Genomic DNA, 26,096 nt, shown 5'->3' with positions numbered 1-26,096 from the left:
AAACAATTTTTAATTGATCAAATTAAAAGCTTGTTGGGAAAATGTTCTAACCTCTCTGTACATAATAACAAATCGTGTAGATGAAACCTCTGAAGTTCAGCTGTCTATAAACTAAATATAATATGATATACCTTTTTCACTTTATCAGTCGATTTTGAAAGCTTGTCGGTAAAAACTGCTGCATTATTTGGAGCAGAGTAAAAATAATCATACTATTTGAAGAATATCTAGATTTTGATACGAAATTTGAACGCAACAGTTTCACCGTTGACTTGAATGAAAAATTCGTGATTGCCGTTTAAAAATGAAGAGACAAAAATGAGTAATTAAATTCGTTAGATTCTCAGCGTAGAATCGTTTGCCAGCGGTAAAATCGCGACCAAACAATTCCAGCCACCATCTTATTGCGAGTAAAATAGCGCCGGGTGGCATGCAAATGCCGGAAATATTCTTAAAGCCGAAATGTGATCGCACGTGGAACGATAGCGGCCATTTTGATTTTATGTCGATGGGCGAATTAAAAGTAGGAAAGAAACTCGCGTTTCAACTGTCTTCAGAATATCTTTAGGTATACCAACGAACGTTTTACTTTGGCCTAGTTCGCAACTGACCTAGGTATAATTATTATTTCGTACAAGTGCCAAAGACATTCGAAGCTGTGGTTTCGTTACTGCTCCAGCCACCGCTTCTAGAAATACTTTTTCATTGTTCGGAATTCGATGTTGACCTTGTCTGTTTCGGAAACTAATTGAATTTCGTCAAACTTGGTCTCCGTGGATTTTTTGCGGCACGCCTTCCAAATTTGGGTTGTTCATTATGAAATCCAAGATGGCGGACGAATAAAGAAATTACTCAAGAATCCAAAGTTTCCGGAATTTTATTAGATGATTTCTAAATTTTTGTCGATCGCTATGCGAATTCCCCAATTTTTAAGCTTATTCGTTTCTCACGAAAGCTCTTTTAATTTATCTCTTCTGAAAGACAACTTCAATGGCGTGTTTAGCGATGAGCTAACACAGGGTAATAATTGCACCAGTTCCGCATTTCGATTGCATATTAACATAAATGATCAAAGCAGTTCGCACAATACACCAGAATTCAGCTTCCATCTCTGAATTATTCATCAAGTTAGATTTCAGCGAGATGGAAACGATAATTTTCCACTGTTTAATCTATCAGAATTACCTCGTGTGGTTTTTATTAATCAAAGAACAGACTTTTCAAAGAATGGTTACGAGGAAACTTTTGGTATATGGTATAAGAAGCACCAAACATACAACTTATAGTTTGCAACATTACAATACGATTGGCCTTACTTTCTAACTGTACATTGAGTCTAACTCTATTCTTACTTGAGTGTGTTTTGGAACGCTCGAAGAGCATCCGTAATCAATCTGACCACTGTTGCAATGATGATTATGGAACAGGATTTTGTTTCACGGTATACTTCAACCTTTATAATATGTTTATTACAACATAACTAGGGTTTATCAACTTCATACAATTAGCACAGCGTCTATCTCGTTAGCAACACTGATGCCGTCTATGACAAAGAAAGGTAGCGGTAAATAGCTCCAACGAATAAGACCATAGAATAGCAACCATCTAGAGCGTCGACTCAATCTACGTCTTAAGTCTATCTTTATAGTTAGCCTCTCCCTCATTACCTTGTTATATTTTCAACAATCATATCGAAAACAATTTCAGGGCGATACGATGGAAGATGACGGATATAAATAAAAACAACTCTTGAGTAACGGTCGGACGACGTGAAAACCGGGGACATAAAGTTCTCTGAGAATCCACCGGACCTCGGTATTATCCGTTGATGTTTATTACCTTCGACGTTGAAAAAACTTCGCCCACGAAATACGTACAAATCGTGATACACAATAGCCGTGGCAAAATGCAATCTTGTACTAATCGAGGAAAGTGGTGTAACGTGGATATCTATCAGCTCAGGCATCACTCTCATTCTCTGAAATATCGTTGTTGTTTCAGACGGATTGTTTTAATCTCCCCGACAGAATGAAACTTTCACTCTTTCTCTCTCGCCCCTTCGTTTTTCTTCCATCCTTCTCTCGTTCTCACTCTGGGGGGATGAAAAAAAAAACAAATAATTGAATAAAATCGGACCGTTGGCCTCATTTGGATCAAGTTCCTCGTTCAACTTTACTAATTGCTTTTTTCATCAGGCAGCTTTTACTCGTTATATGTCAGTGAAGTTTCATCGTAACAAATGTCTGCGCAACTCGTGCAGTTGATAGAAGGAAAAATCATTTGGAAGAAGAAACGGTTGTAACTCAAGTTTTTATTTACTTTCATCCAGCGTCCGTATATAATCTGTGTAGTACATATGTGCTCGCGATAAGTATCTACGTTGTTGCTGCTTTTTTGGCGAAAAAAAAATTACGCGAGACGTATAACTTTATATCCCGAACCTATATAAAGTCGTTAAATTATCTGAGTTTCGTTCTCGTAGAGAGTATTTTCAATTTAGATCTCGCGGCTCATACCATGAACCGAATCCATCGACTTGCAACTTTACAAATTTTCGCGAATAAATCAAAAGCCGTTGAACGAATATAAGCCCAACATTTTTCCTCCTTTCACCTCGAATGAACGAAACTTTTTAAGCAACAATTTTCTTCGGGGAAAATCATTTTTCCTAGACACGCCAAAATAAGCGTTTATATGGGCCGATCCACCAACTTTCGACCAAACTTTTTAGGGTCAAACTTTCGATCTTCCTACAATTTGGATGTATTATCGCGCACGCTAGAATATGTGAACTTCTTTTGATACTAGGCCTTCGATTCACATTTTCGAAGACGACTGTTGTCTTCGAATTTTCAGCACTGCTTTTCTTCGGAACGAAATGTTACGACATAATGTGTTTCTTGTATGTATATAAGAGTAAAAAATTATCTAATACGAAATCTGTTTTGATGCAGATTCTCAGGGACTGGAAAAAATGTATTCTTTACTTTTCTAACCAAATTTTTATCCCAAACATCGGTTGAAAGTTTGTAGATCGTATCGTGTACTTCTTGGCGATACTATAAATATTTCAGTATAAAACTTGCACGTATAGAAAGTTAAAACAATACATCAGACTTTCATTGAAACTCGAGTTTCAGTTTCAGAACTCTGCAAAGGCGAAGATTCACGTACCTGTTATTCGAAACTTCATAAAACCTCCGTAGAGTTCCTGATTAAAATTGTTACATGATATCCCCACACCTCGGCTGTGATAAATATCGAAGATAATTGCTTGCGTGATTAGAAAAAAAAAAACCCTCCTGCAAATTCTTTTTTGTTCTGTTTGCGGGCGTCACGAGAATAATAAAATTCAAGATCGATTTTCACAAAAGACAGGATTCGTACGCACAGGAAAATCCTGAAAAACTCCGGGAATTTCTTACAGCAGGGAAAAGACAGGGAACTTCAAAAATAAGACTGGAATTTTGAGCCTGTTGAAGAAATAAACACGTTTTTATACAAACTACTTAATATCGCTCTCAAAATTTTGTTTCCTCCTACCACTTTATACATTCTACGTATTTTACTTAATACCAAACCTTCGCAGGCTATTGTTTGTATATTGATAGTCAGACAGTGAGATAACTAGCTACTAGGTAATATTAAAGGTATTACACATTTAAAAAAAATTGTCACGAGTCAGCGTCATATTTCTCGAAGGGTTACCGGAAAAATCTTATCTTCAGACTGAAATACTCGTACATGGAAAAGTTAGGAAATCTCAGATTCAAAAAAGCGTAAACAGAGAAAATAAAAAATTATACCTCGTAAAATGCATCGTTTACTTTATAATCAGTGAAAGCTATTAAGCGCAGAGTAAAATCTACTACATTTATAACAAAAACTATACAGTTGACATGGGTATTTTTTACCAAAGACTCTCTTTTCTTTCAGTTTTTAGTAAAACCTGCTCTTTTTCTTCTCTCCGTGATAGGAACCCTGTACCGGACCAGAAATGAAATTGCAAGTTATCTACAGTGGTTACATATATATATACATATATATATATCTCCGATAACTGTATTAATGGGCATCGATTTCACAGCACCAGCTGCAACTCCGCGTAGAATAACAACAGCGGAGCTTAAATTTCCAAGGGGACACGATCATGGTCAAAAACGAATGTGTCCTCCCCCCCCCTCCAAAAACCCACGCACCTAAATATGGTACATTTTAATTTATTACCATCGGTATATAAGCCTCATGGCTATCCAGCGGTGCAGGCATATTACATATATCGCGGATGACTGGGCAAGGCCTCGAAATTAATTATACCGCGCAGAGGAACAGATAGCTTGTACACCCTTGGCAATAGAGAGGTTGTTAGGTGGGTGTAACGTACCCTACAAACGCTATACGCACCTCCGAGACACAAATCCAGACACGCCTGACTTGCGCGTGTGTGCTTTTGCATTCACACCCGGGCGAATTTAGTTTACACGTGATTTCTGACGACGAGTGATTACCGTCGAGTCAACGTGTGGGTTTTGCGCCTTCGACTGTGTTAGACCTGAAAAGTGAAGAGATCATTTCCCGGCTCAACATCACCCTGGATGTATATGAGCTCCGCTAACGATCGGCAAGACTGTATTTCCGCAATTAAGTCTCCCTCATCCCGTCGTTATCCTTGGCTTGGTATTAATCACTGGGAGAAAGGTTTTTCTGCTAATAAAACCTCTTTCCTCTAATTCCTTTGTTTATTTATTGTACGATTTGTCAGCTTGTAGTCTCGTTTTTCGACTATAAACAGGATATGCGCAAGCACTTTTATGGCGCTACGTTTCTCTTTCGATCAAATACATTTTTTATTTCGTTGGAAGGACCCCGCAGAGTTTTTATGGAAAGTTCTCATGGATACAAAAGTCCCAAAAATCAGTAGTTTGCGAATTTTTTTTTTTTGTCAGTTTTTTTCTTCCATTTGACTACTTTAAAGTTATGAGTATTGAAAGCCTTTCGTAATTTCAAATTCTTCTAAGCTCTGAAACGAATATTGAAAAAATGTACTCTCTGATACCATATCCATGATGAAGTCATTTTTTTAGCATCCTGACTGTTTTGGACTAATGAAAATAAATGCTAGTAAGCGTTTTACAAGTGTTGAAAAAATCACGTCTTTTCGACTTTACAACAAACACGTTCAAATTGCTTAATATATTTTCGATCTTGTATTCGAAAATTTTTACAGACAATTCAGTTTTACCTTCTACCTAATCTAAATATACATTCGCTATAAATTCTGACAGATTCAAAGATTTTCATGAAAAACTGTCAATGAGCAGGGAAAAATGTAAAAAAGTTATTCCAATACAGGACCGAACTTAAAATGACCGAAAGAGAAATAAATTTTTTTTCAATTTTCCAACAGGTGGAACTTTGAAAAAAGTTTGAATATTCATAACTCGAAAATAGTGGAATAGCAAATCAAAACTGATGCTTTCAGAGGTGCTAATTTTGCTTAAAAAAGTTTCAACCAACCTAAAACTGGTGAAATTAAAACCCAATGAAGTTGGCATAGAATATTCCACATATAATACATAATATTCCGCTGTATGCGTACAGTTGAGAGAATTCTAATGTTGACACAGCGATAAAGTAATGTTAAACCCTCATTTGAATAATAAAACATGAAGTATATAATCACAAGTAAGGTACCGTGTGTGAACGTGATTTGAATAATGCCTAACGGTACAATACGTTGATAATTTCTGTCGTCCAAATGTTTATTCTTCACCCAATGAAGTGAATAATTAACAGACGGAAGTAATTCGGAACACTTTGACATTCGCTAATTATTTGAGTGCTTATTTTAATAGGATTTGAAATTCTCGTTTCTTCAACGTACTTCATTCGTCGATAATATTAGCGGAAGCTTGTTTAATTACACCGACGTTACGAAAGCTTTACAAAAGTCAAACGCCCTCCGCTCCATAATTACTTTGTACACCAATACTGTTAAGCATTAAACAATATTACAAATTTATACCCGCTTGTATAATTTACAAAACAAGCCACGCTAGTAAGTCCAGACTTAATACGTACGGTCCAAAGGTTGTGCAATCAAAACCTTCACCGAAATTCTAATATCGAATCGCAAAAAACAAATCCGTCACTGGTTCAATAAACATGAAAATACAACGAAGCTAAAATTAGTAACGTTGACGTATCGAAACGTTGAAACAAAAATTACTGTTTTCCACGTTTGGAATGCCTGAAGAAATCGAATTTACAAAATCTGAATTTATTGATGATGTATTAACAATTTACTAAATTTCAAGCGATCCTAAAGTTCGAAAATAACGACTGTTTTCTAAAGATTCATCATTGCACTAACGTTGCAATACTTCACCCTCATAAAATACACATCTGCACCATTTTAGGTACATAAAAGCTGATATGTGTATTCAGTTCGTGGTTCGCCTTGTGACAACTGGCAAGCCGCCGTTTGAATACAATAGAATATGTAGACGGTGTGTATAGAAATGAAAAAAAAATAATTGCACGCTCCAGTCACCGAGCGATGCGTTTGCTTCCAAAATCATTTTTCCTCTCTTTTGTGTCTTGGTACGTAGAATTTTAATCGCGCAGCCTATAAATGACCCCAAATCGAGAATGAAAAAAGTCTTGAAAAGTTTTTCTTCATCGTCTTTCTCACGAAATTGGAACACGTTTCTAAATATTTTTCAACAGGGTTTAGAATTAGGAATGATTGGAAGAGTATTTTTTTTTCTTTTATTGTTTCGGTAAATTTGTTAGTTCCGAAATTATGGGAAAAAAACATATTCCGAGAACCTATGTTAAATTGTAATATCAATTGCCAAAAACAAAAGAAATCCCAGGAAAACGATCTTTTTCCTAATATTCAAATACATGTCTTAAATTCCAACACTGGAATTCGTGGCACATTATAACATAACAACAATTACAGTCATTTAATTGGGGGAGGGAGGATGAAAATGGCAATAAATCCGGAGGTGGTGCGGAGTTTTAAGCGCGGTAACGACCGCGAAAAGTTTTGTTCAAAATCCGAGAACAACCCCTAGAGGACTGAGTACTGAATTAGCCTGAGCTCCCCAGTCTGGCGTTCTTTCTTTCTGGCTCTTACCTCTTAGTGGGCGCAACCTTTTTTGCCCTCAAGGGTTTTTGCTACGGTTCTCGAATTAGAAGCGGTTAGTTGGTTTCGCGAGGGCCTCCCGTACACAGGCGTCGCGGCTTCCGGTCCGCCCCTGAAAGTTAACCCTATAACCCAACCTGTGCACGGCGCCTGAACTCCTCGATCCATAGCCAATCCACCGGACTAGTTCAGGACACTGAATACCTCGTTCTGCAAACAACGAGAGCGACCCTCTTGGCCCTTGTCCTTGACAGGATGGTCCCCTAGGTTCAACTGTCGAACCAGCAACCCCAGGACCTTTTGTCGCGCACACAAGATCATCGAGGATCGTGTTACGTTACCGTCGAAAACTGAGTAGAGGCTCGTAGACTTCAACCCGAATGAAAGAAATCCACCGAGGGACGATCAATTGTTGACCAAAATTGTCCATTCTATGCTCGAAACCATTTGTGCCGGCTCGTCAAGTGGTTTGAACAGGCCTCGTTGCAATACAATGATTCGTGACTTTTGGAACGTTGTGAAATGCTTTTGAAATGGTGCCAGTGTGGTGTTACATTCAGTTTTTATCACGGTTCGTTGACAACGTGCTCTTAGTATTTTGTTTCGCACCTATTTTTACACAATGTTATATTTACCGAGTTTTCGTGTTCGTTATTACGACACTCCGCAACATTGAAAGTGAATACACCATCAGATAGTCTGTATATTTATACGATTGTACAAGACGAAACTCTTTCACCCTCAAAAAAAAAGTGAATGCATGCAAAATGGTATAACATGTAGAAAAAAAAAATGACGTGAAACGGTCAGGGTTGTTACGTATTATGTAAACTTATTGTGGAATCTTATGGAAAACCTGTGAATTTCTATGAAATTTCTGTGATTCGTTTGTGAAATATAAAATAATTAGTACATCAAACTTTGACGCAGTTAATACCTCGACGATTCTGCAGCCATTATTAATATAAATACGCAAGCTGAAACAGTGAGTGCTTTTTGATCACCCACCGATGTTTTGTTGCGAAACGTTTCCGATCCGTATTCATGGATTCTATCATCACCCACTCTAACTAGAAAGCTCCCGAATCGATCATCGTTAGGATTTGAACAGGCTATTTCAGAGGTCACATTGAAAAACTGCAAATCGTTCGTGTCCCATTCTCCACCTGGTGTGGTTTTTTCAGTACCCGTTTCCCCGATGACCTAGCATTCCACTTATCCCATCGAGAATAGTGAAACAGATTTCTATTTTGTGACGACAATTGCAACCGTGCAACGCTTTTCGAGTAGGAAAAAGGTCAAGTTGTTCATAGGTGCAGTAAATTGAGTCCCTGTTCAATATGACAACGTTGAAGAGGTAACGACTGGATAACAAAGGCATGCACCGACGCTTCGATAAATTAGAACAGGATCATCTTCGTGTAGAGCGGTATGAATTTTGCACAGCTCGCATGCACGTGAGAATTGCGCGGTTATTCGATACAAGTTAAATATATTTTCGTGTAATTATTCACCGAGTGGAACTAGTCGAGTGCCTCTTTGAAATGCACAACTGGGTGAAATTGATAGTGTTGAAATTAAACGCTAGTCCGACTAAATGACGATATAACCGTCGCGTTGCTCGAGATGAAAGGACTTTCGACGGTGATAACAAGAATTTCTATGTTGCAAATCTCGACAAAGGGAACCAACCCCACCGACCCGTTTGGATGTAACCACACCATATTGCAGCATGACGCTCATCTGCAAATTATACCCCACTATGAAACCGTTTGTCATCTTTGCCCACTGTCTTTGGTATAAAAGCACGGTTTGTACTCAGATCGACACAAATTTTATATCCCGTTATTTTTTACAGCTCTTCGAGTCTTACGAATTTTAATAATTCGTGAGAAAATGGAGTTCCAGAGGTTTGTGTTACGGAGTTTAGGAAAAATCAACAACTTTTTCTCTCCTGAATATCAATCAGCGAGAGGTACTATTTCCGCTCAGTTCCTCTCGCGTTCCGCAAAAAGGACCTAACCAAACGAACCTGGTAAGAAACTGACAGGCGAGTATTTCTTACATCATTTTCACCCTGTTTTCCGTAACATCGTACATGTACCATAAGGTTAATATCCTACCGATTTATTATCGATGATTTTTTACTTTTGTCGTACAAGCGCATAAAATATCCAAATATGCAAATAGGTGGACGTTTGTGTACGTTAGACCTACACATATGCCGATACGTAACATCTATGTGCACAGGGAATAATAGGGGAATCCTGTTATGGGGTAACGATCCAAAACGCTGGGAGGCAGACCGAATGGATTTAAACTCGTGTTGGGTGATAACGGGGTCGGATGAGTGTTTCTAGCAAACAGGTGAGGAACTCTGTAAGCAACTGGGATACTCAGGCGACCAGACCTAAGTAAGTCGTAACTTGATCCTGCCAGTCTACGCAAGTTCAGGGGAATCACCTCAGGAATGTTGTTTAACGTCCGTAGATACAGAGTGCAGTAGTTTTCCCGAGCTACGAAAAGAAGAAGTGGGAATGCATATTTAATCCAGCTCAACAACCGAAAGAAGAGATAAAGCTGTAGGTACACTATCTACACTCGTATCAAGAAGAGAGAGCATTTATTTGTTTGTTTATTATCTATACAGAGTGAGTAGCTAACCCTAAAGTAACTAAAAGCAACTGTTTTCTTTGGAGGAACAACATTTTTGAGGTTACATACATCGCAACGACCTGTCATCTGAACTTGTAACGGCTGGTCACTGATCTCTGTACCAACTGGATGACTGACTCCTATGCTTCGAGCAGACGACAGCTTGTGCCGATTATAAGCCCCAAATATCGACACTAGCGCTGCAATACCCGAAGTTAAACTAACGGGTCACGTGAATGATAGTCTATCAGAAATATGTGTGGTCACATGATTCTGTCACTTCAACCAATGACGTACACAGTGAACCACGTGAGTTGTTAGTTCCATTGAGGCTATTGAAGCGCTGGTGTCGATTTCGTCGCGTCTAATCGACTCAGGCTGCTCAATCTGACAATACAACTGCTTTTTCTCTAGAATTTTAGCGCATGCGCATTGGACCATTCGTGCGTTAGCTACTCACTCTGTATGCATGTATTATCTCATTGCGAAAACTGCGAAACTGATTTGGAAAATTTTTCCACCATTGGGAAGTACGTTTACTCCAGATGGACATAGGCTACGTCTTATTTCGCTAATGTTTATCAGAAAATCTATACTTTCATATTACCACGTATATTATGAAAGAAATGTATTTCTTTGTTGGTTATCGATGATCTCATAAACTGCTCGACCGAATTGATTGATTCTTTTATCATTGGAAAGAAACAAACTGCATTTTGTTGCACTAACTCCCGAAGGAACTTACACTTCTGCACTACTATTGCAGTAAAAAATATGTAACGAATTTAGTCGTAAAAAATAGGTACAGATCGGAGAGAATCACAAACAGATATGGAATTTGAAAAATATAGAAATGAAGAGAAAGAAGGAAGCTAGAAGAAAGGGGAGCTGCGGCTCATGTTTCACGGTACTTTGATTCTTCACCAAGTTTACATAGAGAAAGGTTTACGCGCTGAATAAAACTGTTCAACTTTGTTCTATTTTCGAAGAAAGAAATAACCTGCTTAAAACGATCTTCTTACAGCTTGCGTTTATTTTATCTCGCTGGTAAAATACGACACTATTTCGTAACAAATTCCATTTTTGTTATTACTTTGCCTACAGTCTACTCGACGCTTCTTTCAATCGCTATTTACTTTTCCTTGGAGCATTGAGAATAAAATATATGATCGAGATAAAAGTTTAGTCACTGAGTTCATTGAAGTTTAACAATATCGAAAAAACCTCAGCTTACAGTTATTATTACTTTGAAAAGTGGTTCATTTCGTTTTTCAATCTTCTCAATCTTGGACACATTAACTCGATTGTTTTGCATACCATGTTGCATCGACAATAAATAACGTTAGTGACTTGAACCTCACCATGTAAAATGTCGCTCATTGTCGGCTGACACTGTCATAATCACATTGCGTTTTGGAATTTTTTAATGGATGGGGAAAAACAGATTATATCGAGAAAGCGTGAAAAGGTGAAAAATGACAAACTCCGATGGCTTCACGCAACCCTCCCCTCCGTCAAGAATCTCGTTTAGTCGGCGTCCATCAGTTTTCGACTTCATCTTCTTCTTCCCAGACTGCGTACCCTGGCCCTCGCCCTAAATTATTTCCGTCCTTTTTTTCGCACCAGCAGCTAACGCCCCAAGAATATTTAATTCCACCTCCTATTGGATTATCATTATTCCTGTCATTGTTATTATCACTATGTTATTTAAGCAAAACTTCTAATTCCTTTTACATACTTATAACTTTTCTTTACTTTTATATTTATACTTTCTTTTCACACGATATAGGTACAATATACATACATATAATCAGAATCTTGAACAACGCGGATACAATTACACCGAGACATACCCTGAGTGACTCATTTTCCAAGTATAAATTATCCACGAGAATAATGATTTCCACGTTAATATTTCGACTTGAATTTATTCCGTTTATTTTCCTGCAACTTTTATTCCGCATTTCCTTCCCCTCGTTCGTTTTTAAATCCAACATATACATCATAGTCACAGCCACAAAGTAAACCTCTCGCTAGATTATACATGCATTATCTATACAAGAAAATTCTTTCCATTTACATACCATACATATATGTACAAACACGTAGACACACAAGAATTATACATAGGGCATGTAACATACACGCACGAGTCGTTTCAATGGGAAATAATCTTTCATCGAGGAGTGTCAAAGCGACTGCCTTATACAATATACGTATATATAAAAATACATAATACAGGGAATGCCCGATCACGTGGAAGAAAGGCAGTTTTTAACGGAATTGTACAAGATCTGTAACGCTTATCGCTCCTCGCTCCCCGGAGGAAAGGGTAGGTATATGTTCTGGGAACAGAAGAGCGAAGGGTGGAATGTGAGGCGAGGGTTGGTTCTGCGGCTCAGCCCTGCAGAGATATGCCCTGTTCAAGTTCCCCGATCTCTTTCAACCTGTTCACTTCGACCTGCCAGATGGTGGTGGAAGACATTTATTAATGAAGGGCCTGCACTGTACACCCTTCGCACTTTTTCCACCGTCTCTTCTACCCGATGCACACATTATATAACGCGTCGCGTACACGTGTGCTGAATCCATACATCGGAGTTTATGTGATAGCAAAAAAGAAAAAGATAAAAAAAAAAAAAAAACCTAACTTAGCGGAGGACGTTTGGTAGAACGCAGAAAAAGACAAATAAAAATGAACACCAAAGCATTCGTTAAAATTTTAACGAGATGCTTCGATACCCCCTGCTTCATGTAGGCGTACGCGTGTACGTGAATCACTTCATAAAAATTAGACAAAGCTTCACGTTTCACGACGATACGCGGTTTTACTATATTCTTGTTCGTTTGAATTCATTTATTTGCTTACTAATCATTGTAAGACAGGATATTCATTTCTTCGTTATATGAATTTTCTTATAGCTGCAGCATTATAATTTTCGTTATACCGATTTTTTGTATCGTTTACCTAGTCCTAAACCAATACTCAAGTTTATTTTACGAAATTTTATAACAGATTTTAAACAGCGATGAAAATAGGAAAATAAATTTAATAAAGTAAAAAGCATAAAAAGAAAACAGCAAAGTTTGACGTTTTTTACGTTTTCTTTAAACACTGCTATCTATAGATGAAAAATGATTTGACCATCGTGTAGAATGAAAAATTTTACGTCGAATTATTTCCTCACATGTCGGAAACAGAGTCGGATTAGCAAATTAAGAAGAAAGATATTCTACTTATCGACGACGTCTGGAGAATTTTGGTGAAAAAATTTCTTATTAAGAAAAAAGAAATTCTACTTATCGACGGCATCTAGGGAATTTTGGTGAAATAATTTCTTTTTTCCTTACTTGTTAATCCGACACCATTTCCGACATATGAGGACATAAATCGATGTAGAATTTTCCGCTCTGCACGATGGTCAAGTTATTTTTCAGCTATCGATAGCAGTTTTTTATACAAACGGAAAAAACGTCAAATCTTATTATGTTCTCGAAACGCCGGCGATGCAACTCGAAAATAACTACAGATTTGAGTTCCTGAGAGTCGAAAATCCCTATACACAAAAGTGCAGCCATATACTGAATATTTTTTATTCCTACCTATTTTGATCGAACTATATATAGGTACATGGATACACATGTATAAACCCAAGAATAACAAGGGTTTTTGGCGCACCGATTAATTAACACGAAGTAGTAAGAGCTCTTCCCTTGTTTCTCTCTGTAATCCTCAGGTCCGTGGAGGAGGAAAAAAGAAGGGAGTCAGGGTTGTTATCTATGTACAATGGTGTGGTGTGCAGGACCTCAGATTTTTCAAAAATCCCCCAATATATTTAACAAAAGAACGAAGAAAAGCCTGACGACGATTATAAAACCATAATCCCACGATTGTCTCACAGCTTTGGGAATTTAATCATACGTGTAATTAAATGTTATATATTCGATGAAAATAAAGCGGGATAAGAAAAAAAAAAAAAATGACAAAGAGAGAATTTAAGAAGGTCAAAGAAATGATATTAAATTTTTGAACCGTTTGAATCGTGGCAATTTAAACGCTAAATAATTCATTCTGAAAAATTATATAGAATTTAAAACAGTATATTGAAAAAAAAAAAAAAGCCAGAAGCATTTGTCCGGATATTTGATCCCTAAGAATTTGACATTGTGCTTTATTTGGGAATGCAAAAGGGTGTTTATTCTTTTCTCTTACTTTTCCGACAAAATAGAGCGTCAAGTGGTTGATAAACCTGACTTTCACTACTGGCATAAATTTTTTTTCAAATTCTTACCCATGAAGCTGAATTTACGATTTGAAGATGCGTTAGAGTTGTAGTTTCAAGACGATTGAATAATAAGCAGATGCAACCGTTCAGGAATGATGTGCAGTAATTCGCTTACCGATTGAAAAATTGTTGATAAAACAAGTTCAGTCACATGTTGTTTGTTATTTTATTTTTCCTACAGTTTCTCATCTTCCCCTATACTTAATGAAGTTGTACCGTCGCTTCCATCTTCCTTAACACGAAGACCTAACGAGGGAGCGGAGAATGTTTATACAAAAAGAGGAACGGGGAACTCCGCTAAGGCACAGAGGCCGAGGGTGAATGTGTTAGGAGTGTAATTTCTTGTACGTCGCAGCACATTTGCAGACTCGGAGGAGGGTCAAATTGCCGGTAAGAATTTGTAGAATATGTACAACGTGCAGGGCGTGACGTGGATAATAAAGAGATGGAAGGACGCTTGTGTTCAGCTAATGCGGAGTACCCTCATTCATTAGGGATGTATACGTAAGGCGCGCGATTAAGGGTATGAAGTAGTTCTACCATTACCGACCGAGCAAACTCACCCTTGAACTCCTCATTCTTTCCGGAAGTGCGCAAAGTATCTCAACCATGCACTTTTTGACCGCTGAAATGCGGGAAATGTGGGAACAGTAACACGTGTCAAAAAGCCACACATTTTTTTTTGACGAGTTTCGGGATATGAGTAACTTTCCTGAATTACGCTACGAAAGAGTGATGCACCGTTGAAGTTTCAACTCTTTCCGATCGTTTGTGTATTTAATATAGAAAGAAAAAAGGGTGAGTTTGCTCGGTCGGTAAGGGTAGGAGTACTTCGTACATTTAGTGAGAAAAAAAGTTTCAGAACTGCAAAATTAACAATCCGATGTTTAAAGTATACGACTGCATTGAGTTCCGATAATTTCTTTTCATTAGAGGATTGTGACCTCGGTTTGAAACGAACCTGAAACCATACATTTTTTTCAAATTAGTTCAGTTATTATTAATCTCATAAAGCGGGTTACATTACCGAACATTTGATTTGTCCAAGTTCAGTGAATAATGATTCATTTTATCCGTGAATAAATTCTATACAAAAGTGTTTACCAAATGCAACCGGCATTGATGTTAACAATAAGAATTATTCAACTGAAAAAATGTAGTAAACTAAACAAACAGATTTCATGTTAAGGAATAACCATACAATGTAGTATTGACAACTATAATCGCAATAAGTAATTGCTCATTCTCTCGTAATTCTAACAATGTTTAAATTGTTGTTTCAACAATACCCATTTTATTAGAATTTTCTATCAACTGCAACGAAAACTGTCTTTCGGAAATTTTTTTCAACGCTTTGACTCGCATGGCCAAAACTTCGTGTTTCTTCTTTTCTTGTCGATAACAAAGAGGAGGCAATAAGCAAATACGAGGCTGTAAAAAATTAAATGTCGCAAAATTCGCCAGTAGGTTTGCGTCGAGTTCGATATTATTTTATTCTCTTCTGATTGTTATGCGACTTAAAAATGAAGGAATTATTTGCGAGGCTGATCCGGCGCAACGTATTTTAATCTAGTCACTTTTTCCCTCGGCAGAGGAGAATATTCAATTGAGTCGATCGAGAATTCATTAAGGTTCTGCAACTGAATGTTCACCAGGTATATTGATTCAACTAAACTTCATTCAAATCAAATAGTATCCAATTGAATATCAAGTAATTTAGGGATAAGTCGGTTTTAGTAAGATTTATTTCCGTCAATGTGCCGCCGATAAAACAGTTTCTGCATTTATATACATGTATAAGAATGGAAAAAAGAATTTCAAACACAACCAAGACAAGTTCGAATAAGTGAAACTCGAATACTTTCGAAAATTCGAAAAAAATCCAACGCGTGGAGCAATCACAAAATCTGAATGAGACTGAAGTTAGTAACATTAACGCAACAAAACATTGGGGAGAAAAGTTACTATTTTGCAGCCTTACAGTGACTTTGAAGTGGTCAAGTTCTCAAAATATGAATACGTTTTGTCTTATTATGATTTATTGCGTTCTTGCAACTTTGAAAGAACAATGTTTTCGAAACGTAAGTCATTACAACAATACAGCCTCACGTTATAATGACACTTAAGTTAGTAACATTAACGCAACGAAATATCGGAGTAAAAAATTGCTATTTTGCAAGTTTATGTTTAATTTTATGGTTAAGTTTTCAGAATGTGAATGCGTTTCGTCTTGTTATGATTTATTGCATTCCTGCAATTTTGAAATAACAATTTTTTCGAAACGTAAATCATTACAATAACGTTACTAACTACAGCCTCATAAATCTGAAGGTATTGTCCTTTTTAAACAGCCGATTAAATGTTTCTTTGCAGTTGAAGGAAATGGAAGGATCGAAACCTGACAAAATATCATCGCGTTAAAACTGTTGAAAAAAAAAAAATTTCGATTTCACGTTAAAAGTCGTATAACGTCGAAATTCCGCTGCGAATTTCAACTAACCTCGATTCAATTGTATTGTACAAATTGAATTTTTGGACTTGGGATTCAAAGTATATGGCAGAGAAAAACTTTCATCTAGTTATTAATTAAACGACTAGGCTTACCTTGAATTTGATTCGTCTGAAATATCAGTATGATGAAAACAGGGAATAAGTGAAACCACATTTTTACACCTATAATCACTGCACTGCACTGGGATGACACTTTATCCAGTTTTACGTTAGACCTTATAAACGTCATGAGACCATAAACCGATTATTCAGGCAATAATCGTTGCACATTATTATAATTATTTAGTTATTTTGTTTTTTTTTCCCCTATTTCAGTTACGACTATTTTATTATCGATATAACATTACTCTCGCAATGAAACGTTATACATAATGTACAATAATACACGTTACATATATCGTAATTATTATTCATTCGTATTAATTCCCGTGGTTAAATTATGTGTATAAATTATTCACGGCACCCTCATTGAGAGAAACAATTACAACACTATTTATTATACATTTACTCAATAATTACACGTCCCGTAAACATCGATCACACGTATAATTATTATTCAGGTTCGTTAAAAATTACCTTTGTAACGAATGTGATTAATTATTGTTACTTTTATAACCACGCGATTGTTACGTTTCACCATCATATCGTACACGATATTACTCACGCTCACTTTTACAGGTACAACATGTGATTACAGTTAAAATCTCACTTGAGAAAAGGGAAATTTGATTCGTCGGTAATTTTGGGATACCTTCTTCTCCTTTTGTTTTATCACCCTTATTTCCAATTCGACATGTTTAATGTTTACTTATACCTCGTATCCCTAGCACGTTTTAAAAGGATCTCCATTTCGTATATTCGCGACTTGATTTTCAACGTGCAAATACCAACGATCCGGAACTGACGCCTCATTTTACTCATTCTTTTGATATAACTTGTGGTTTGGGGGTAAAAAAAAACAAAAAACAAAAAACAATCGAACAAACTTCGTCGACAATTAATCAAAATGTTTAATTCAGGACGTCGATGAATCTTCTTATTTCATTAAGAATCCGGTTAAAAATATCAATTTATTCACACCGCAGTCAACGATTGAGTCTCCGTCGCATTTATTTCCATATTAATTTTCCTATTATAAATTACGATTTTTACATTAATAACCTGCACTTTATTTATCATAGATGAAATCCATGCGTACACGCCGAACTTATTACACAGACATATGTAGATATATATATATATATAATTCATACGATATCTCAAATACGATATAAGTATAAGTGCATAAACAAGTGTATATTTATATATATATATATATATACTTGAGAATGTAAAAGAGCGATATAAACGAAAAGAGAATAAGGCTGAGAGGGGGGAAAAAAATGAGGGATAACGAGTGATGAAATGAGGATAAAAATAATAAAGAACAAAAAGAAAAATGTCAAATATGAAAATTTATGCGCGTAAAAACACGAGGCGTGAAATTTTTATCAGAATGCGAGCGATAACACCGTCGGGTCACTTGATTGTCGTGTAAGGACACATCGGCGCATCGTGGAGCGGCCCGAGACAGCGCGGCGCGAAATGATTCTGCGGATCGCGTTTTATCCCAGGGACGCCTGCGCGCCTCTGCAGGCGCCGAGCGCCGCGACGCGCGACGCGTCCCGACGTAACGCTGCAAGCCGGCCGTCGGTGCCCGATCAGACGCGACCCGACGCGACGTCGACGTCGACGACGATATCACGCTGGACGTCACGGACCGGCTACGACGGAGAGAAACAAGTGGTTAATTTTGCTGGCCTTGACGAAGCCAGGCTAAGAAGTGAAAATAATCGATGAGGGTGGGGGTGAAAACGTAGGAGGATGCAAAAAATCAGAGGGCCGCAAGATTGAATTTAGAAAAGAAGAGAGAAAAAGAAAAAGAAAAAAAAAATGGAAAACTTAATTGCATAGAATTTAAAAATGGTGAAAGTCGAGTCGAAGTGAAAGATCAGAAAGGTCGGAAACATAGAATGACAAACTGTAGGCACACTGAGAGAAATATTTAGTTTCGGTTACCGCTCGGTCCTTAACTATTTTCATTTTTTACCACAAAATATAGTTCTAGGTAGGAAATGAAAATTAGTTTTCTAGCCGTTACCGGAAAGTCTATTATCCGTTACTATTCTTTCTCATTACGATCACTGTTGCTACATTCTCTTGCAACTGTTGCGAAAATTTAACGCTTGTGCGACAATAAGTTGATGTTAAAGCCTTTTTTAACTGAAAAAGCATAGTAAACCTAAGAAACTGATTTTGCGTTGCAATAACCAAAAAAGGATTGACGATAGCGCAAAACGGTTACGTGTACCACGTTTTTCGCAATTCCAACAATATTCGAACGGTTTTTTCATGTTTTTCATCGAATAACTCGAAAACTGCTGGAATGATCATGTTCATAATCCAATAAGTTCTCGGTTATGAAAAGTCCCGTCGATTGAGACAAAAATTATCCAAATTCGGTGATTCGTTCGTCAGATAAACCGTCGGACAAAAATTGATGATCCACACCCGAAAGTCCATTCGAAAGTGGTTGGCGACAATTCCCTAGACTTCGAAACGTCGAGATCTAGTGAAAACTCAACTTTCCGTTTTCGTGATTACAATAACTTCCCTTGTTTTTTTTTTTGTTTTTGCGTCTTCTTAAAAAAAATAATTATAAAAGGAGCAGGATGTTAAAAATTGCTAATGGAAGGATATCGAGAAGTAGGAGTGCAAAAAATCGAATTTTAAGTGAGCCGTAAATGCGATTCACGGATTTTCAAAATACAGAACAGATACATGTGGAAAAGTCAATGTTAGAAAAACAAAATCTGAAATCGTCAGAATGGATATAAGATCGATATAGCATAGTCCTGACGATTCTGTAATTTGGTTTTCTACACCGAGCAAAAAATATGGTGCATTCACGGTTATGCAGAGCCTTAACCTTGATTGACAGGTTTGACTTACCCAAAATATGATACCTTTTATCATTTTACTGGTCACAATGACATTTTTAACGGCTTATCTTGACCCCGTACGAAGGGTTGAGCACAATTTTACCACAATTGTCTCCCAGTATACATTTTGATCTTTCCAAGTTTTCACTTTTCCACATCTTGATAATATTCTGCACAAAATGGCGTTGTAAAAATGTAAATACACCAACCTAGGCGTGCCGGCATCTCAATCCGTTGACCCCTGGATTTTTCTGGCACTGCCACAGAATCGACGGATGATTGAAATGTAGGATGAGACATGAATTTTTTACTCCGTGTAATAGTTCATTGTGTTCAAGATTCTCAGGAATGGGGATTCCCTTTTTATATCGGGTTGTAAACTAGGCACGTGGCTGAAAAATAAAGTACAGATTACAGCTAATTGAAAGTACAGAGAGGTGTTTAATACTGATCAGGTAGGATGAGTACTGATTTAAAAACAATAACAATAATAACAACTCAGGCCAGCGATCAGCTGTCACTTAAACTCAATAATAATAATATTTTAGAAGTTAGGCTGAGCATTGTACTAAAATATTCTCTGCCAATTTCTGTCCAACATTTTACTGGTAAGCAGCGTTGCCAACCCTTAAGAAATTTCTTCAGATCTAAAGAAATTAGAGCCCGTTCAAAGAGAAATAGAAAAGTTGTTTTCGTGTTAAGAAATATTGTCGTTTAGGCGTGAATCTGAAGAAAAACTGAACATCTCTGACGATATTTCAAGACTGATAGTGAAATCTCTAAATATGGTCTGTGAAATTGCAACAACAGAGATTCCTAAGAAAATATGCACCAATTAGATAGCCTCTGAAATTTTGGAACCCGCTTATTAGACAAATTGGCGGTTCTAAATATTATAAATAAAAACGTATTGTATAACTAAAAGTTCGCAATTCGTTGTGCTTACAATTCAGATTGTAGGATATGTATTTTTAGGAAAATTAATGTCCATGTTACAGAGCGAAAAAATCAAATATATCATGTATTCCTATATTTACTGAGTTTCAATACCGTCAAACATCACTCTTGAACGTGAGAAATATGGAGATTTATTGTGGTGCCATCTACGTGAGAAATCTGAAGAATTGTTTTGGCGCCATTCGTCTATTAGGTTGGCAACGCTGACTCGGTAGGCAAGTTAGGCGCGGAATATGTAGCGTATAAGTGTGAGAAACGTGTAAACGAGAAACGTACGAGTGAAATATTTTCACAGGGCTTACAGGCAAAAATAGCGGGGAGCAAGAAAATTGAAAAACGTGAAATAAACTAGAAAAACGTACAAGAGCGAAACGTATAACTGAAAGTCTCATTGTAGTTGCATTAAACGAAAGGTTTAAATTATTTTTCCTCTCTCCATGTCAGTAAATTTTAGACATAATTTGCAATACGTGTGAATTAGGAAGTTCAACAATTCCGTTTGATCAGATAGTAACCGAGTTTGAATAATTCAGTAAAAGCTATTTACAAAGCTGTTAAAGCTGTGATACGAGGGTAAGTGCGAGGCGCACAAGTACGCATGCACCGCACTCCATTAGCAATATAAGCCATGGAATATGGAATTAGCTGCAATTATTACTAAGGCTACGTCATCAATCGATAAATCGTTAATCTTCGATTAATCGATTTGTCGAGGATACGATTATCGGAAAAACGGATTAACCGATTACCTGAAACATAACAAGAAGTATACGAATAATCGATTAATCTCACAGCCTTGAAATTTATTACCGATTGTGAATTCAGGCGAAGGAAAAGCTGAACATTTTTAACAATTATTCAAAAATATCATTCGAAATCTTTATCCGATGTAACCCTGAAGAGATCCAATTATTTAGATAATTATGCAGTGTTTTGATGAGAAGTTGTCGATAATATTTCAGAATTTACCAGAAATATTCAGAGACATATTTCTAATCGGGATCGCTATAAATGTCAGTTTATTTTTACTACAAGTTTCAGAAAAGAATGTTGCTCGTGTTCTTCAATGAAATTTTCTTCATCAACCTCCGAATCCAAAATTACAAACAGCAGTTAAATTTTTAAAAAGCTCAACCGAATCCACAAACACATTTCAGAGAAGAAGCTATAACAAATATTTTACGTAATAATTTTTTCTCAGATTAGCTGTCATCGAAACGGAAGAAAAAGTAGAGAGAAATTGAAAAAAAAAAAAAAAACAAGTAAAGCAAGTATCAACTCTTCAATTCCGCAATCCGGTATCAAGCTTATCATTTTCAAGGCGTTCAGTGATTTATCGAAATATTACCAAGTTAACTACTAAATTGTTTGATACACTTCAGCATTATTTATTGAAATAGTGCGACTTATTTACGATTAAACCAATCCGTGTAATCATCTCTTGAAACATTTTACAATTCGTTCGTCATTTTTTCGTTGCCTTATTCCCCTATTTTTCGTCAACGTCAACCTTGGGACATTTTTAGAATTGCTTTTCCAATTTTCACTTCCTTCCAAGAATATAGAAGGAAGATGCGGGGTCTAGCTTGTAAGTAGCCGATGGTATAAAAATCGTCGAGTGTTCGCCATTGTGGTGTGATTCGCCCGTGAAGCTCTGTATATAATATATGTGTGTACATATATACATACATATATATATGCCGCATGTGCCCATGTACATCCAGGACACGGAAAAGTTGGGCGAATGGTGAGAGGAAAATTATTTCTCGAATAAGAAATTCTGCAGATGCTGTATATAGGTATTATATGTATAAGGTACCTAGTAGGTACCTACCTATCTATATACCTATTCACGTTCGGAAGCCGATAAGAATAGTATTTTCAGAAGAGAGATTTCAAGATTGAAGAATGCGAATGACATCTTTTGATAAGCGGATGGAACTCTTATTCACCGTTTACGGATACACCGTATATGTATATTACATAGACATAAATATCACCGAGAGAAAAGGTCAGGCAGTATTCATTTTTTCAACAGTGTGAGATGGTATATTTTTTTCCTCACTATTACTATTATATTTTTACTTCAAAGCGAATATAGCTCGGTTAACAAAATTACGCAGGATTCGCATGAGTAAATCTGATGGTAAAACAGCATTTATCCCTACCATTTTCTGCTTTTTATTCGTTGATCGTTGAACTTTTTGAGTAAGTTTAAAAATCTGAAATTATGAGGGATTTAAAAAAATTTCGAACCTTAGTTGGAATACATTCAGTCGTTTAGAGGGGTTGAGACTGAATTCACGACGGAGACTCGATAAAATTTATGATTAAAAAATCGAACAAGCTATCTTCAATGTCGAAATTGTACTTCACGAACGTAAATACGTTTCGTCGTTTTTCAAACACTCAACTCCTGTAAAATTCGACAATACAGAATGACGCGAATTAAAAAAAAACAACTTACTAAACGTATCAAACACGTACATTGCAGTTTGTTGCTCCGTATGAATACCAATTTTTGTTGATTTACGCATTACGTGTTTTTTCAGGACTCAAGAAAAACAAAAATGCATGCAATGAAACTCTGCGTGGAAACAATATACGCAAAATAACACTCGAGCTTCGAATGACGAACCGAAGAGATCAATAATAAACAACTTTTGTTATTTCTTTCATTTTTCACCCAGAGCGTTTGCTCGTTATCTCATCGCGACAGCAATTGTACAACGATAAAATGGTCAAATTTTTCGCAGTTTGAAAAGCACATGAAGTGTGTTTTGAAACGAGACTGCAGACGCCTATAACAGTTATAATATGTGTTACACAAACTGGTAAGACATGAGACCGAAATTTCGTTTATAAAAGCCCAATTCATAAACGTTTTAGGTAGCTAGGAGCTCGAGTGTTTTACTTGGGAATTGCGTCCCATGAAAATGCATTAAAACAGCAATGGCCAACCGACGAAGCCCCTTCAGACACTCTTGAGAATTTGTATAACGCATTTCGTTATAAAATCGTTTCTATAATCCAAGCGAAAATAATTTTTTTTCAAAATTCTGCTGGAACAATAGTCACAGACAAAAAGGCATAGGCAGGTATGTACACTTGGGGACAATGAATCTGAGACGGCTAATTTTTTACACTACACAGTTATGTTGGCAACACAGAGAAACCTACAACGTCATAGTGGGCCGATCGCGATACAAACTCAATCTCAATAAACATAACATAACCCATGACCGTCGAATCTAACTTCATAATACGTGTCAATCTAACAAGTCTTCATCCCCGCGGTATTCTAAGGTTAGATTCGACGGTCATGGGTTATGTTATGTTTATTGAGATTGAGTTTGTATCGCGATCGGCCCACTATGACGTTGTAGGTTTCTCTGTGTTGCCAACATAACTGTGTAGTGTAAAAAACTAGCCGTCTCAGATTCATTGTCCCCAAGTGTACAATTATGCTCGTGCATAAGTGGAATGAAAAAAAAAATAAAAATAGAGTTCCAAGTGTTTAATCTCATTAGTTAGAACAGTCTGCCTGTGCAAACCCTTAAGGCGAGCTCAAGTAAAACTTTGTCTTGCCTAATTGCAAGCCTGGTGCACGGACCTTTGATTAATCTATGCGTCGTTCTTCGGTCTGCAAGATATTCCCACGTCTCGCTGCAACAATCGCTTATCGGGCTTTAACGAGGACGCGGGGAAAGGGAGAGAAGCTAAAGCTGCAAATTTGCGGCTCCTTGCGGTAATTGAACGGTGGGCTAGCTCACTGGCTGGATGTTACGGAAGGCGGCTTACGTGTACGCGGGCCGACAATGACGTAGATCGCAGAGCTCTGATGATGACTAGGCGGATATGATGTTTAGAGGCGATAGTGCGTAACCCCGTTATGCGACGAGGGATAAATTACCTAGGAACGAACTATATATACCTAGATATGATTCTATAGACAGGGCTTATACGTTAATGGAAGGATTCCGCGAATCTAGCCGCTTCAACGCCGGCAAATAGGCAACCGAAGCTAAGTATAGGGTATGAAAATACCGGGGCAATCTCGTGAAACTTGAAAATCAACCGCGCGTGCGCGAGTTTTAACGGCTGTTTGAACAGGCTGGCCATCCCGAATTTCAGCTGTAACACTGTTTCTGGCGGCGATGTAGTTGATACGAATTTACGAGGTTAGAATCACAATTAAGTGAGGTAGTGACTCGCAAAGGTTTGGAAAGCATTTGTTATTGGGTCGGAAAGTTGATTCTTCAAAGAACGGTCGGAATTCAATGCTTATACTCTGAAAATTCAAACGCACACGTTTTGTGTACGTTGGCACCCTGCATCGCAGATAAGAATATCGCTGCGAGAAGATTTCGCCGACCAATGAGATTGAATTATTTGGCGCATGCGCAGTTGATTTTCAAGTTTCAAGAGATTGTCCCGGTATATCCCTATTTGACTGACGGAGTCTGCCAAAGCTTCAACTGCGGATGAAAGGTAACAAAAATGACGATAAGGGTGTACTCCGAAAGGTTGATCACTCCGTGAATCGTATAAAGTCTCTTGAAATCTTTGAAATCTTCTGAAATACTTTGTAGTCTATAAAATCTTTTTATAACTTCTAAAATCCTTTATAATCCACTGAAATCATATGAAATCTTTTGAAATCATTGAAATCTTTTGTAATATTTGAAATCTTCTGAAATCCGTAGAAATTTATTGAAATCATTTACTATCTTTTGAAATCCTGTACAGATGAAATCAAACCTACTTTATTCTCTTATAAGTGTTGCGATAATTGGATGTTGTTGCGGCCATAAAATGATGTTAAAATTTTATTCAACAAGCCAAACAAAATGAAATTTCTTTGAGTGTAACAGCCTATTGCATTGCCTCTGCTTTTGGTATCTGGGTACTTGTATCATATACTTGAGGTATGCGTTCGTCAAATTATGCGCCCAAGAGTGCCTAACAGGCGATGTAGACCAGACAAGACGAGCTCGTCTAGACGGTTTACGATTCTCTCTATTATGCACCCTGCGACGCCCCCCACGCACAAAATACCTTACAGAATATTTCCAGTTTCGGCCCTGAGATAAAAACATTTACCTCGTTCATTCTACAAACAGCAGAATCAACAGGTTCAATCCATCGAACTTTATACAATTTCCAAATGCAATTGCTTTCTTAAACGTAGTCAGCGGCACAATATCAAATTTGGATAAGTAATTTAGAATTCAATCAATTCTGCATCAGAATTTCAATCACCTACCGTCTAGTCTACAGGATGCAGCATAATGCCGTATGATTGATAAAGTTCTGCTCGAAATTGACTGTAGTATTCCGGAAGAGAAACATCTAAGATGAAAATTCAAGCGGAAAAAATAAGATTCCAATAATAATCGCACGCTTCTCTCATCCTCCCGTTTCCTTCACGCAATTTCCGTCTCTCTCTCTCTCTCTCTCTCTCTCTCTCTCTCTCTCTTTGCCGAAAGGAAGCCCCAAGTATTATCTGCTCAGTACATGCTTCGCATACTAAATAGTTTCATCTTGTTCTAA

The 26,096-nt window shown here is 37.1% G+C and overlaps 1 protein-coding gene across 3 annotated transcripts in view; it reads right to left on the bottom strand.

The window, feature by feature from the left end:
- LOC124186453 (zwei Ig domain protein zig-8) overlaps positions 1–18,183 on the bottom strand; it is a 365,445-nt gene extending 347,262 nt beyond the window's left edge. For 2 of the 3 annotated variants that reach the window (XM_046578192.1, XM_046578194.1), the window contains exon 1: positions 16,699–17,889. In XM_046578192.1, the coding sequence (XP_046434148.1) occupies positions 16,699–16,834 (136 nt within the window). In that variant the 5' untranslated portion in view covers positions 16,835–17,889. Of the gene's footprint in view, positions 1–16,698; positions 17,890–18,116 lie in introns of those variants that run through there. The other variant, XM_046578193.1, reaches the window with a different exon arrangement.
- Positions 18,184–26,096: the final 7,913 nt, after the last annotated feature.

The sequence above is a fragment of the Neodiprion fabricii genome, chromosome 7 (genome assembly GCF_021155785.1).
Source record: "Neodiprion fabricii isolate iyNeoFabr1 chromosome 7, iyNeoFabr1.1, whole genome shotgun sequence".
Lineage (NCBI taxonomy): Eukaryota > Metazoa > Arthropoda > Insecta > Hymenoptera > Diprionidae > Neodiprion > Neodiprion fabricii.
This window is presented reverse-complemented; position numbering and strand designations above follow the sequence as displayed.